Source organism: Enoplosus armatus, chromosome 14 (genome assembly GCF_043641665.1).
Source record: "Enoplosus armatus isolate fEnoArm2 chromosome 14, fEnoArm2.hap1, whole genome shotgun sequence".
Classification (NCBI taxonomy): Eukaryota; Metazoa; Chordata; class Actinopteri; order Centrarchiformes; family Enoplosidae; genus Enoplosus; species Enoplosus armatus.
In genome coordinates, this window is record NC_092193.1 from 514,250 (window position 1) to 530,111 (window position 15,862).

Sequence of the window (15,862 nt, forward strand, 5' to 3'; positions counted from 1 at the left end):
AGTCCGCTGTTGGCTAACGTGACAAACCGTCTTCATTTCAGATGAATAAAGTTTGAGACGTTCATGTTTCTTCAGAGAAAAGCTTTACGGAAGAATCTAGCCAATTAATGACAGCTAGATAGCTAACACTGCAGCGGAGATTGTCGGTGAGTTTTTAGCTGCAGCGCGTTGTTGTTGTCCAGCACCGGGCCGCCATTTAACTCCGACAACCAAACACAACAAAACACCCCTGAAAAACAACACATATGGTGGCGCTTTCTTTTAATTAGAATACCACATTTAACTCCACTCATAGTCAGAATATGTCCCGCAGTGTGTTTACAAGCTGAGGAAACGTTACCTGCTAACGGTTAGCCTGTTAGCAAAATTAGCTGCAAAAGCTAACAGTGTTAGCAAGAGCAACTCGGGGTAAATAGATGTTAAGAGTTACAAACATCACTGTTCTCAAGAACGGAGAAACACACCCACAGAGTGGCTGTCGGATACCTTCGTTGTTAAAGCTTTAATCGCACCGTCTGTCAGACTGTTTTAGCTCTCAGTGAGTTAGCGTTAGCTCTTTAGTAGCTGCCTGATTAGCTAACCGCTATAGAAGCAGCGAAACCTCGTGCTGCGGACTGTTCGGTTACCGTTGTCTTGTTTCCTCATAACCTCAGTAACTTTAAGACTGCGTGCGAGCTGTTGGAGTAGTTACATCCCGTGAAGTCATCACATTAAATGTGCCCGGTTCAGGTAAAGGACTCCAGGCCTTCATACGTTATTTTCCAGTGAAGTTCGTTGTAGTGTGGAAGGCTCATTAGACGATGTAATGTATACAACTGCAGAGTTGAGTTCAGTTTGAATTCCAGCAGCAGTCTCTGGTCCTGTGTTGTTGTGTTTTGTGGTTGTTTCACATATCTGCAATGGGCTGTGCCTGAGAAGAACCAGAGATGATTTGTGGTCCAAGGCGGCAAGGCTGTTATTGAGCTCTGTGTGTGTGGAACCGAGTACGTCGTCTATAATCTAGATATCCAGGGTCTGTGTTTTGTCACATTCTGTTTACCCAGTTCATTTGTGATTTCCCTTTAATTAAACCCCTAACTAACCCCGCTCTCTGTCTCTGGTGGTGATAATGAAGAGTTAAGCATCCATTTTTCTTACAGGTGAAACTCAGAAGGTGCTTTTAACGTAACTTGATGCTGTTACTCTAAAATCCTCCGACTCTTCTGTCCATCTGGATCAAAAACATTCTGTCAACATCTTCTTGCCTGTTTCATATGACACAATAAAAATATGAATGTTACTATTGATTAAAATGAAATATAATGTAAAAGTAATGTTAATACAGATATTACTGATAAATCAGGTTTATAAATGTACAAATTGAGCACAGAGATGTGTGACTCAGCTCTACAGGAGACCTCTGATGGGGAAACAGATGTTGACATAACACCTGGTTTTAGATGAAGGACATGGTCAGCTGTTGGTTTCCATTGAATTTTGTTAATGTGTTTTAATACTGTGGAAGGCTCAGTCTGTAGTCTTGACCATTTAAATGTATTATTATGTGGATGTGGTTTGGATGAGTTGCTTTGGTTTAGTTGGTTTGGTTTGGATGAGTTGGTTTAGTTGCTTTGGTTGAGTAAATCACATTATTACGATAATCAAAAGGAAGGAAACGTGTTTCACTGGTGGTGAAGTGATTAATGATGAACATGTTGGCTGAGCTCCTTGTCTATAATCATGATCTAAAGTCTGTATTATGAGAAATGAACATGTGACTCTGTGTTAGCAGTGCATTTTAGCAGTTTATGTTTAAAGATAAGAATGAAGTTTTTCACATTGAAACACTGAACTAAAGCAGTCGTAACATGCTGGGCAGTGTGGAGGTGTTGTGGGAAGCTCACTCTGTAGTTTTCCTGATTAAATCACAGGTTCATTCACTCAGGTGACGTCCACACCTGTCTGACAGGCAATAAACAGCTGTTAAAGAAAGAGGACGTGTCACTGCGTTGTTTAAATCTTCTGGTCTGTTCTGGAGGGCAGAGCTGAACATTTCATTAGATTTTTAACATGTTCATATTGGAGTGATGTATTTCTGTGTACCTGTGTCATTACTGAGTTGTACACCTGCACTATGAGCAGAGTAGTGTAGGGAGAGTGTAGAAAATAAGAATAAAAGCTCAGGTACCGTTTCCTGTATGTCAGCTGACTGTTGAGTGCTTGTGGATGGTTTTAAGGCTGAATATTGGCACTAATCTCCCGATTCAGTTCTATTCTTATCTTGATTCACTTCAATCTGTGAAGATTTAATCCCCTCAGATGAAACCCCAATAATCTGAAAATATCAAAGTGTTTAAACTTCTTTTTATTCCAATGGTTCAAATTATTTCAAAATGCCGCTGTGTTAAAATTGAGGGCCAGAATAATGAATAAAACAGTACTATTGATAACATGTAGGCACAGCCTGCTCAGAGCGTTTAGAGCCAATGTAATATTATATGTTTCAGCCGAAGGTTCAGTGAATCAGCAGGTCATCAAGTAAACATGAGAACACTTTGCGTAACCTTCGTCTCCTCTTCCTCACAGCAGTAGACTTTATTTTATTCCCAGCCTTCATCCCCTCATGGAGAATGTCAGGTGTTCTTCTGTGCGGTGCCCCTGGTGCTCATATGAGGTTCTATGTGCTGTTGCGCATGGTGCAGTGGCTGGACATGGAGCCCTTATTGTTTCATCTGATGAAGTGGGTGTGTGTTTGTACTTGTGGTCCCTGACGGACCCAGTGAAGGTATATTTAGACTATATCCTGCTTCACCCTTATCCCACTAGCGATAGCTTTAGAGGACGAAGCCTATACGATATAAAGCATTAGTTACGTACTGTGACTCCAGGTTCAATGAATATAGGCGACTCCTTACATGGCTGTTTTTGGGAGCCGATTGTCCGTCTCAGTCCAATTTATACACAAGGTGAGACGGAGGAGAGGCCCACACAACAGGTGGGTGTGGACTAAAGTTTCTTCAGTGCTAGACTCTTCATATCTATACCGTTTTACAAAATCCTGTGGGAAACACTGCACAGAACCCTCCCCACATAACAAATCCCAATTTAATTCCCAATTTGCCCTTCTGTGCAGCACCGGCAGGCTGAGGAGGACAAACGGAGGACAGTAAAGAATCTGATTGTGTGTCCAGCACAGAGAGAGTTCTGTGGTTAGCCTAGCTTAGCACAAAGACTGGAAGCAGGGGGAAACTGCGAGCCTAGCTCCATCAAAAAAAGAAATCCACCTTCCAACAACACCACACTCTATTTTTAATATTAATATTTATAGAGTGCTTTTCAGGATACTCAGAGACACTGTACATAATTTAAAATGGTCATAAAAAGCCTAAAAGATTCCCTACTGGAAATGTTCAACAGTCACTGTTAGATATGGTTTAAATCAGGTTGTTGAATATTCTCTTTAGTGCTGTCAAGCCTCCTTAAAGTATCTGATAAATATAATGTGTTATGCTGCTGAGATGATTTCCTGTGTTGAACTTATTCTTTCATTCTTTTCTCCCTTCTACCCTACCCTCTTCACCTCTTTCTCTCTTGTTTTAGATCTTCCTTTTCTCCTTATAGTTAGTTATTGTGTTCGCTCAGTGTTTAACGTGTTCTCCGTCTCCACTGTTGTCTGTTTTTTGTTGTATGCAAATGGTTTGTCATTGTGAGGATGCATTCTCTCTGGATGAAACTAACCACCTGATGTCCTGTCCTGCAGATACAGCGGGTCACCATGGCGACGGACATCGGCTCACCGCAGCGGTTCTTCCACATGCCGCGCTTCCAGCACCAGGCACCGCGGCAGGTCTTCTACAAGAGGCCGGACTTCGCCCAGCAGCAGGCGATGCAGCAGCTCACCTTCGACGGGAAACGCATGAGGAAGGCTGTGAACCGCAAAACCATCGACTACAACCCCTCAGTCATCAGACACCTGGAGGTAAATACACCTGTTCACTCACTGATACTTCGTCACAAACATGTCTCCCTAGAACTATGAGACTCGTGGCCTTGACATTAAGGCTTCTTTGTAGGAGTCAGGAGTCTATCCAAGTTTTCCTGCAGAGAACCACGTAACCCTAACCCTGTGTCAGCACTCGCATGGTTCCTACTCTGCGGAAAACTTGGATCAACTCGATTAGTGTGATAAGAAGGAAGGAGAATAATAGAAATATGGCGATGTACATTAGAAAGACATAAGTATGATAACATAACAAGTAATAATATAATTAAGGTAAAAGACTCATTTGATAAGTATCACATCACAATGCAACTCAGGAACGTTTAAAAACATGAGCCCACAGTGACACTAAACTAAGGCTACACCAAAAAGGTACATTAAAGGTTCTGTATGGAATTTTCAGGAAGTCATTGTTTTTACACTCCACAAACTTTGATTTTTCTGGATCTAGTAAACTCACAAAACTACTTTCCTTATTAAACAGAAAAATACAACCGCATACCTTCTGAATTCACCGGGCTAACACTAGCTTACTGCCATGTTAACTCATGGCACACTGCAGCAACACACTGTGTTCCCCTGCTGCCTCTCTGGGTTAGCTCGCTGAACGGGAGTCTGTAGCTGAGCAGCGGCTCTCAATCAGCCAAATAAAATGACAAAAAACCAACCCTATAATATATATATATATATATATATATATATATATATATATATATATATATATATATATATATATATATATTTTAGTGCTGGGCAACGATTAAAAATTTTAATTGCATGATTTTCTGCGATTAATCGCATTGTTACGCACAAAATTCAATAATTAATTCAAAAGTAGTGTATTGCGCACTTTTATTTTAAAAGTACTGCTATATGAACAAAAGCGCAATAACATTTAACAGCAGTATTCCCTTAACACAGTAGCAGTTAAAATATTTCTTGTAAATCTCAACTTAAACATTAATGTAATCAAATCAAATATAAAACCAAAGCTATTTGCCACTGCCAGGGCATTAACGTTTTATATAGTTTGTTAAAGAAAAACAAGTTACCCTCAGAGTCCAGAGCCACGATCATAACATTATAACAGGCACCTTCCGAGCAACAGCAAGTTAACATTTATAAATCTGTTTTCTTTTTTTCCTCTGAACAGGTACCAGCAGAAACATTTTTCTTTTATCAGGGAGCAGCATAAACAGTCTATGTTCAGTAGCAAGTGTCCCTGTTAGAGTGAGGTGAAGTGGTCGAGCGATGTCCAGTAGTCTCCAGTGAGAGCAACAGTTGGTGCACGTTGTAACGCTGTTGCTTTTGTAGTCCTCTCCTTTTCATACAACTCGTGTATTTTTCTTGTGATGGTGCGTCTTGAGGGAGGCTCATACGTGCTGTCATTCGTTGTGATCATAAGAACGTTCCTCAGACCGACATCTTCCACAATACTAATCGGCCTGCAGTTTGTAGCTATCCACTTCGCTATGGCATTTGTTAGCTTGTCTTGCTTTTGTTTATCTATACTTCTCCCACAAGCTGCATCCAACGTAGTCTGCCGAAGCCTCCCTCCACTGTTTGTTTGGTGGGTGATTTGCTGGCATCAACAGTGTGTATTGCATTTAAGTGATAATTCAACTTTGCAGTAGTTACAAATAAGTTTGGTTCTATCAACTCCGCTGTCTGGAAGAGTTTTAAAATGAAAATGTCCATGTAAATGCTCTCATTGGTTGAGACACGTGATGATGCCCATCCCAAGCCAATACTGATCAACATCCCACCCCTCCTGTTACCCATGGTTTGTATGTATGTGTATTCAGAGGCAGTGAGCAACGGACTTTCAAAATAATAATAAAAAAAAACTGTGTTAAAGCGCGATAAAATAATTGTCGGCGATAATTAATTACGTTATCACGTAATAACGCGTTAACTTGCCAGCCCTAATATATACATATATATATATATATACACACACACACACACACACACACATTACCAGTCAAAAGTTTGGACACACCTTCTCATTCAATGGTTTTTCTTTATTTGTATTATTTCCTACATTGTAGATTAATATCAAAGACATCAGAACTATGAAGGAACACATATGGAATTATGTAGTAAACAAAAAAGTGTTAAACAAAGCAGAATATGTTTTATATTTTAGATTCTTCAAAGCAGCCACCTTTTGCTTTGATGACAGCTTTGCACACTCTTGGCATTCTCTCAATCAGCTTTATGAGGCAGTCACCTGGAATGGTTTTCCAACAGTCTTGAAGGAGTTCCCAGAGGTGCTGAGCACTTGTTGGCTGCTTTGCCTTCACTCTGCCGTCCAACTCATCCCAAACCATCTCAATTGGGTTTAGGTCGGGTGATTGTGGGGGCCAGGTCATCTGACGCAGCACTCCATCACTCTCCTTCTTGGTCAAATAGCCCTTAGATAGCCTGGAGGTGTGTTTGGGGTCATTGTCCTGTTGAAAAACAAATGCTGGTCTAACTAAGCGCAAACCAGATGGGATGGCATGTCGCTGCAGAATGCTGTGGTAGCCATGCTGGTTAAGTGTGCCTTGAATTTTGAATAAATCACCAACAGTGTCACCAGCAAAGCACCCCCACACCATGACACCTCCTCCTCCATGCTTCACAGTGGGAACCACACATGTAGAAACCATCCGCTCACCTTTTCTACGTCTCACAAAGACATGACGGGTGGAACCAAAAACCTCTAATTTGGACTCATCAGACCAAAGTACAGATTTCCACTGGTCTAATGTCCATTCCTTGTGTTTCTTGGCCCAAGCAATTCTCTTCCTCTTGTTGTTCTTCCTAAGTAGTGGCTTCTTTGCAGCAATTCGACCATAAAGGCCTGATTCACGCAGTCTCCTCTGAACGGTTGACGTTGAGATGTGTCTGCTACTTGAACTCTGTGAAGCATTTACGTGGGCTCTAATCTGAGGTGCTGTTAATTTGCGGTTTCTGAGGCTGGTAATTCGAATGAACTCATCCTCTGCAGCAGAGGTAACTCTTGGTCTTCCTTTCCTGGGACGGTCCTCATGAGAGCCAGTTTCATCATAGCATTTGATGGTTTTCGCTGCACTTGAGGATACATTCAAAGCTCTTGACATTTTCCGGATTGACTGACCTTCATGTCTTAAAGTAATGATGGACTGTTGTTTCTCTTTACTTAGTTCAGTGGTTCTTGCCATAATATGGATTAGAACAGTAGTTGAATAGGGCTATATATATATATATATATATATATATATATATATATATATATACATACAATTATAATATAATCAGTATATAAACGTGTGAACACATAATAATAATAATGTAATAAATGTCAGTTTAATCCCCAGCTGCATCAGTTTGTTATTGTGACAAAATAATATTATCACTTTAAAATGTTAGACGTTATGTCTGCGTAGAACTTCATTAGTGTGTTATAAACAGCTGTTACATGTTTTTATACTGAAGAGCTGAAAGAGGTTTGAAGTGTTACCAAAACATCGAGCTGACCAGTCAGTGTTGGTGTTCTACATGTGTAGTTAGTGTTCCTCTTACTGGGACCAGTTCAGCCTCCAGTTAGTTTGAATTGAACTGAGTGTTTTTGTGTTGCAGAACCGGTTGTGGCAGCGAGACCATCGAGACTTCAGAGCCGTCCAGCCTGACGCAGGATGTTACAACGATGTGAGTACAGAGACTCAAACCCTTCTCTTGTTTTCTGCCTCACATTCCGTCTTCTCCAACATTAGAGAAGTCTTAAATCCAACACAGCTTCACTGTACAGTTTGTTACTGAGTGGCAGTGAACGCCTCGACAGGCTTGTTCATCACAACCTCATCACTTATGATTGTTTCTTCTGATGTGCACCCATAATCGCCAATATTCATCATCACCTTTATCAATATTGAGACGATGAATCTGTGACATGTATGCCCTGCAGCATCTATAGTACTGAATCGATCAACAGAAAATCAACTGCAGTTTTGATTGTTGATTAATCGTTCAAGTCCACTGCATCAAATGTGAATGAGCGAGACGTGTTCTAGACAAATGATATTCAACAGGGAGGAAACCTGTGAATGATCTGAAACAATCATTTCATCAGTTGAACGACAGAATCGATGATTTTTACGATTTGTTTAATCACTTTTCAAGCAGAAATGCCAAACAAGCCTCAGTTCTCAGCTCGTCAGTTGTCATAGTTGCTTTAATTTGATCTCATGTGATAATAAACTGTCAAACTGTGCTCAACAGCAGTTAACTGAGACAGTAACAAAGAGAATAATTCAGGCAGATTACCAGAAAATGAAAATAATATAAGTTGCAGCTGTAGATGTTTTACTGTATCAGCTCCTGTGTTGGGTGTGTTTCAGTTTGACTTGTCTGAATGTTAGAAACCACCAGACTAAATAAGAAAATGTTGTGTTTGTTTCCGTCTGTGCTTCAGCTGGTTCCTCCTGTGGGCATGTTGAACAACCCGATGAACGCAGTCACCACAAAGTTCGTCCGAACCTCCACCAACAAAGTCAAGTGTCCCGTGTTTGTGATCAGGGTGAGCAGCTGCTGTGTCACTTCCTGTCAACAGCATCCACGCTGTCTGGTGGAACAGAATATTTAGAGATAAACCAAGTCCATCAACACCAAGTCAAAGGATTTTCTGTTTCGTTGCTCTTGTGTTCACTGTGCTGCCTGTTTGATATTTAATGCTTTTATTGTGAAGCACTCAAGAACTTTTGTTTAGAAAAGGGCACATCCAACTTTGCTATGGCTACTGCTGGTGCTGCCATACATCTGTCTGTCTGTCTGTCTGTCTGTCTCTCTCTCCCTGTCTGTCTGTCTGTCTGTGTCTCTCTCTCTCTCTCTCTCTCTCTGTTTGTCTGTCTCTCTCTGTTTGTCTGTCTCTCTCTGTTTGTCTGTCTCTCTCTGTTCGTCTGTCTCTCTCTCTCTCTGTCTGTCTCTCTCTGTTTGTCTGTCTCTCTCTGTTCGTCTCTCTCTCTCTCTCTCTGTCTCTCTCTGTCTGTCTCTCTCTCTCTGTTTGTCTGTGTGTCTCTCTCTCTCTGTCTGTCTCTCTCTCTGTCTCTCTCTGTTTGTCTGTCTCTCTCTGTTTGTCTGTCTCTCTCTCTCTCTGTCTGTCTGTCTCTCTCTCGTCCACCTAGAGTCTGGTTCTGCTCGAGGTTTCTGTCTCTCCTCTGTCTCCATAGTGCTTCTCATGGTGGGACCTGTGGGTCTCTGTAATAACATTATAAAGAGTCAGTCTAGACCTGCCTTATATGTAAAGTGTCATGAGATGACTTTTGTTGTGATTTGGCGCTATATAAATAAAATTGAATTGAAAATTGCATTGACCTGTAGAAATAAAACACACACGCTTTTGAGGATGATGTTAAACTATGAGTAAAATTTTCCAGCAGTGAAACACACTGACATCTGTGAGAAATGACATCACTTTGTTGATGCAGATCTGAGACCTGAACTGGTTTTCTGTTCATTCCTCTGTTTGTCTCCAGTGGACTCCTGAAGGTCGTCGTCTGGTCACTGGAGCCTCCAGTGGAGAGTTCACTCTGTGGAATGGACTCACCTTCAACTTTGAGACCATTTTACAGGTAAACCTCCACCTGAATGAATGACATCACTGTGAATGTTGGAGGTTATTAACATTTTACAAACATAATGAACAATAATATTAAAACATGGATGCTGTCTTTTGTTACTGGGGCTGCGGTGTCTGTATGACACTATGTGTTTATTCATTTATTTTGGGGCCAAATGTATTTGAATTGAATAACAATCCCACTCCCTCTGCTGTGACGATCCACCAGTAAAAATTGAAACACAACCGGCTCCCTGTAGTGTGTCCTGTGTCTCAGCAGGAACTCGGCTTATTGATTTAGTCTAGTTATATGAAATAAGGGAGACGTGTGTTGTATATGTGATCTGATATAAACAGACTGTTTTCTGCTTCCCTTTGTGCTCTAAGTTAAAGTCATGAAAATGTTCAAATTCTGCTTAAGCTGCCATGAACGCTGGTTACACTTCCTGTTTCTCACTCTAAGAGAAGTTGATGTCGGAATCATTTTTTAAATCAGGTTTTGGAGCTTTATGATGTCACTGAACTGAATCAATCTAAACACTGCTGTCAGGTTTATAAACTGCTCAGCAGTGATGTGATGATCGCAGTGTTTGTAGTTGGTCTGGTTCTGTAACTGTCTGTCTCATTGTATCTTAACATATGAGTTGTACTGACACCCTCCATCCTGGTCTCCTCTGTCCTCTGCAGGCCCACGACAGTCCGGTTCGGGCCATGACCTGGTCTCATAATGACATGTGGATGCTGACGGCAGACCATGGCGGCTATGTGAAGTACTGGCAGTCCAACATGAACAACGTCAAGATGTTCCAGGCTCACAAGGAGGCCATTAGAGAAGCCAGGTTTATACCCAATCTACCATTTTCTGTAGTTAACCCCAGTCTCTGCTGCTTACTGTCAGCACTGCAGTACTACGCTGCAGCCACGCAGAGGTTGTTGTTGTTGTGGTTGATTAATGACAGATGTAAGTGTGTGCTGTTGCAACACTGCAGTGATCTGTTGTTGATGTTCTTCCTGATGTGGCTGATGAGCTGTTTATCTCTGTGTACAGAAACAGTTGATTTTGTTGAATAAAGTCATCTATCGTTTATTTTTAACTGGTTTCGGTAGGTCCAGTGGTTTGGGTGGAGAGGAGGATGGTAAGAAGAATAAATCAATAAAGGCCCAGGTTTCACTTTGACCAATAAAGTTTTAAAATAAAGTGAATAAAGAGAAGCTCCTGCACACAGTCACACTGCTGGTCTGAACCTCATCAAACAGGCAGATATAGATGTTTTAAATAAAGTGTTTGAATTCCACATCGACACCTTAAACACAGAGCTTTAAACACCAGGCCCTGGAAGGAAGTACCCCATCATCATCTCCTGTTAACTGATAACGTGGGACTCACAAAAGACAGATCCTGACTTTTAGTCCTAAAAAACTGGATCCTACACTTCCCATAATGCACCTGGATAGTGTCTTTCATTAGAGCCTCCCTGCTGGTAAACAGCCACGTCTTTCACCCTCCACACCTCCAGTTAGTAACGCTAGACATTTGTAGTGTCAAAGCCTGGTGACATCACTGTGACATCGCCAGACTACAGATGACATCACACAACAGGCTGAGTAAAACTAGTTTACTGGTCCTGGTTAGTAAACTGCGCTTTGTGTAAAATCAGTTGAATGGCCCTTTAACTGAACAGGAACACCGGTACAGTGTGATGTCATCAAGGTCAACACACCTGTAAGGTGTTCTTGTTATTTTGTCCGCCTCTCTATACCTCAGTCTGTAATGTATCTTCAGACGCTGTCTTCACCTGACAAAATGTTTTATTCCCACGTTGCCAGCAGAGCACGACGCTACCCATGAGCCTCAGCGAGGTCTCTCCTACAGGCTCCATGTTTGCCTCGTGTGGTGCTGCTAGCTTAGCCAGGACACTGATTAACCAGGAAACAGTCTCACTGAGAAGGAGGAAAGCTGTCAGTCATGTGATTATAATGGAAGTCATTTCTTTTCTATTGCTGTTTGAATGGTGTTCAACTCAAATTCAGTTGTCATGTTTGTAGATTTTATAATTGCTGCCAAAATGATGCTCTGAGCTGCTGTGGTCCTGTTTGGAGTCAGAGTCGACCGGGCGGTGCTGGTCTCGTCTCCTCAGCTGAGTCCTCAGCAGATAAACTCACGTTAGAGAGAGTCTCTGTGTTCAGCTCTTGGCCTGTTAGTGTAGTTTCACTTCCTGTTTGTACTTTCAGCTTATGTTGCTGTTTACCGATCAGAGCTGAGTTACTGCTTCACATTAAAAGCTTTCCACTGGTGAACAGACCTGAGGCTTTTATTGTGAAGTGATGTGTGTTTAGCTTCATTATCAGTGCTGCTCTTCAGTAAAAACAGGTGTAAACAGAAACGGACTGTGACCAGCACACCTGCAGCACATCATCCAGGTGAACAGCGTCACCTGGCTGAGCTGTGTAGTGTCAGCCCGGCTCGGGGAGACAACCACTGAAGTCCACTTCATATTCAGCTTATTTCTCATTATGGCAGGGAGTTTTTTGAGTACAGTGAAAACTTTTAATTTTCATTTTGGCAGTAATTATTCGTGTTTTTAAGGTAACGGACTTATTTCTGCCTTTATTTCACAGTGACAGCAGAAGTATGACATGCAACAACGAGCGGGAATCAACTGGGACTTATCAGGCCACCCAACACTTTATTAGAGATCATGAGTGCACAAATAGAAACGTTTCAATTTAGATCATTGATTTCATCTTGAATCTGTACCTGTGGACTTCCATAATAACCAGCAATCTCACATTTCTATAAATCATCTTGCTCTCTGTTTCCTCCAGAGTCACATGTTTGATCTCTGTGTGTCCAGTACTCTTAGCTTAGCACAAAGACTAGAAGCAGAGGGAAACTGCTAGCTCCGCCCCATCAGAGGAAAAAAACTCCACCTTCGATCAACTCCACTGTCTCATCTTCTTGGCCACCAAACTCTTCCTGTCTAGTTTTGTTGTTGGGTTACTGGGCAGGGGCCCGAGGGGGGCAGGGGAGTTGGGGGTCCCTCATCCAGAGTCTTTTCATGAAGCGACTGTTGGTCCCATTTCTATGTTTAAAGCCAGAGTCAGAAGTTGGTCTTTAATTCATGTCACACATGTTGTTTTGCACCTGACCCAGCAGAGTCTTACTGTGAGGATCTGCCCACAGAGTTTCATTACCAATTCATCTGTTAATTCCAATTCCAAGTTGATGTCTTCAAATGTCTTGATTTGTCCAACCCAAAGAGATTCAGTTCACCGAGATAGAAACAGAGATCTGACACCAGAGGACCGAGGATGGATTAAATGTTTTAGCTCCAGATAGTTTCGATGATATTTTCTATAAAGTTAATTGAGGGAGTGTCAGTCCCTTATCTGCCCTCGAGTTTGTGTCATGGAGATTGTGTAGCTTTACTCTGAGAGTCCGGCGGTAAGCAGACCAGAATGTGCTCTCTCTCTTGTTCCCCTCGTGGTATCGGTCTGGTCTGGTCTGACTGTATCTGACTCTGAGGTCCACACACCTCACCGTCAGTAGTTGTCACCAGGACCTCAGTATTTCTGCAGGTGAAGCCGTCCACACTAAAAGGGACACTGAGCCTGTTTTAAATGTGATGTTCAGCACAAACTGAACTCCGTTCATCTCCCATGTGTTGTGGTGGAGACAAAAGGCTGGACTTGAACCGGGGACCTCATGACACGATCTGCATCTTAGTCCCTGTGTTTTTAATGTGAAACTAAACTGCAGCAGCTGAACAGGTGGATCTGTGTTCAGGTGAAGCTCGAGGCTTCAGGTGTGTTTGTGAAGACTTCCTGCTACGGACAGACAGACAGACAGAACTTATGTCATTTCATTTGATCATGTTGTGTAGATGTGTTTCAGGTGCGTAGCTCTTACGTGGCTTTCGCTCTAAAGACTAACGTAGAGTTTAAAATGAGAGCTGAACTAAAAGCAGAGTGACGTTCGTCTGCAGGGTGTTGAAAGACCCTGGACAATATTTCATGGGTCAGTCCACAGCTGACACAGTATGAGACTAGTTTATGCAGAAAACCTCTCAAAAAAAAACGGTCTCATATTGGGCTGATGAGTGAAGCTCAATACTTGTTGAGCGAAACTGTTCTACTACAAGCTGAATCTTCTTATTTATTGTGAAACTTATTTTCTGATTTTTGACAAAGTCATTGTTTTAGTTCTTGTACGGCTGTTTGTGTTTTTCACGTTTGACTTGTTTGTTTAGACAAAGAGCAGTTTTGTAGAGTAATGTGTTAAAACGTTACTTTTGTTGTGAAAGTCTGGTGTTCTTCAGGCAGCAGAATGTAAACTGCTCCATCCGTTTGTTCCTCTTGTTGCTGGTTGTCTCTGAGGAGGTTTTAATGGGACATTTACTTCCAGAGCCTGTTGGAAAAGTGTTGTCTTACTCCAAACCCCTCCGTCCAGCCCTCCCTTGTCCTCACCTCCAGCTCTCCTTCTGGAGACACTTCCCAAGAAAAAGAGCTGAAAACACAGATCCTGTTTTGACCTGCAGCTCGTGATGGAAACATGTTGGTCTCACATCAGAACTCACTTTAACAGGAGAGTCCTGATGTTGGTGTCTGACCTGTAACGCACCTGAGGGCTGACAGATTAACAGATTAAGACAGGTTCAGGTAGAGACTGTATGTAAAGATGGCCGACGCGTCTCCTCTTCCTCCCACTGCACAGAAATGAAGCAACACCCCCGGATACGGCTGCTGCCATCTTGGGCTGGTGACATCATTTGGAGTCAGAGTGCGCAGTGGTGATCAGGGGGTGGAGCCGCGGTATCAAGATTCTGCCCACACACCTGCCCGACCCCATCGCGAGCACACCACACTCAATCACAGCTGTCAATCATGACGTCTCACCCCCTTTTTATAGCATCAAATAACTAATTAAAACCAAACTGATCAGAAACTTAAGCACTTCATCAGCGTGATGAGAACTACCTAAAATGACAGAAACCATTCTGGGAAACATTTATTTGACGTGTACTTGATTTTTATAGTTTGGCCCATGTCCCAACCACAGACTGTGTACCAGAAGTGGACGTAGCCACCGTAATGTCCCCCGTTGGTTTGTGGACTACCATTTTGAAGTATTAGTATTTTGGCTGTCACCATCTTGCTTTTTTGGAGCCTGAAGTGACCATATTCGGTCGAGAGGGTGGAGCTGGGGATCTGAGAACCCAAGGACACTACGCACGCCTACCTACACCTGTAACCTGACGGCACCTGGCTCTGCCGCGCCAAGTAGCTGCTAGTTAGCTTGTAAATGTACTTACTGGAAAAAATGAACAGCGGACTCCTAGAGGGTCTTTTAGCGCAATCACACCCCTCTGTCCTGATTGACAGGTCGCCGTGGCAGCAACCTGTCAATCAGCCCCGCCCTAAAGCAGACCCCGCTTTATCATCTGTTACACTCTAAATGGTATACTCTATACTCTAAATTATTTATTTATTTATGACCTATACTGCAGGCAGCCACCAGGGGGCAATTGAGACCTTTTGGGAAGTCGTCATGTCGTCCATCTTTATATACAGTCTATGGTTGAAACACACACCGAGGAGCACGTCTTGTTGCTATAAAGGAAGGAATGTCTGTTCTTCTGTTATCTCGACAACCGTTCAGCTGATCGACTCCACACTTGGCAGGTGTGTTGCTGGGGACCTGAGGGGACCTGAATGGAGTGCAGTATCGAGTGTGAAGTCGATCAGATGAGCAGTTCTCAAGAATGCTGCACTAGTCTTATTTAAGCATCTACTTCTCTTATCCATGAAGAGAATAAATTACTTTAATAACCCATTACAACTCTGAACTAGTAACTAATAAATGATACGTTCTCCTCTGTCATTACGACTCAAAATAAGTTGTAAAATCCATCAGCCCATAAAACCTTAATTGAATCAGGTAATCTCATTGGTATCAAGATCTCTTTTGTAAAACAGACCTGAGAACAGCAAACAAAGAAAAAGACAAACGGCATCAGAGACGATCAGACGTCACTAAATAGATTCAAAGTTTGAAATCAGCCCCGGTATCTCACCTGGTACCAGGTGAGTCCTTACAGCAGCGTCCTTTGCTGCATGCCATCTTGTCTCTCTCTACTGTGTGACTGTCAACGCAGATGAGACATTGAAGTGTACAGTCCTCTGTAACTCATTTCATTTAGAAAGTGCAGAGTGGTGGACGTTCACTGGAGTTAAACAGACCTGAGATCTGCTCTGGTGGGCAGTGGTTTTAAAAGTGATTTTCTGAGGCAGCTTCTCCAGGA

The 15,862-nt window shown here is 42.3% G+C and overlaps 1 protein-coding gene across 1 annotated transcript in view; it reads left to right on the forward strand.

Annotated features, from left to right (window-relative positions):
• Positions 1-15,862, forward strand: part of wdr33 (WD repeat domain 33) — a 26,360-nt gene continuing 10,498 nt past the window's right edge. Inside the window, exons 1-6 of the mRNA XM_070919001.1 lie at positions 1-146; positions 3,740-3,958; positions 7,586-7,654; positions 8,418-8,522; positions 9,478-9,573; positions 10,248-10,399. Coding sequence (XP_070775102.1) covers positions 3,755-3,958; positions 7,586-7,654; positions 8,418-8,522; positions 9,478-9,573; positions 10,248-10,399 — 626 coding nt within the window. The 5' untranslated portion in view covers positions 1-146; positions 3,740-3,754. The remainder of the gene's footprint in view (positions 147-3,739; positions 3,959-7,585; positions 7,655-8,417; positions 8,523-9,477; positions 9,574-10,247; positions 10,400-15,862) is intronic.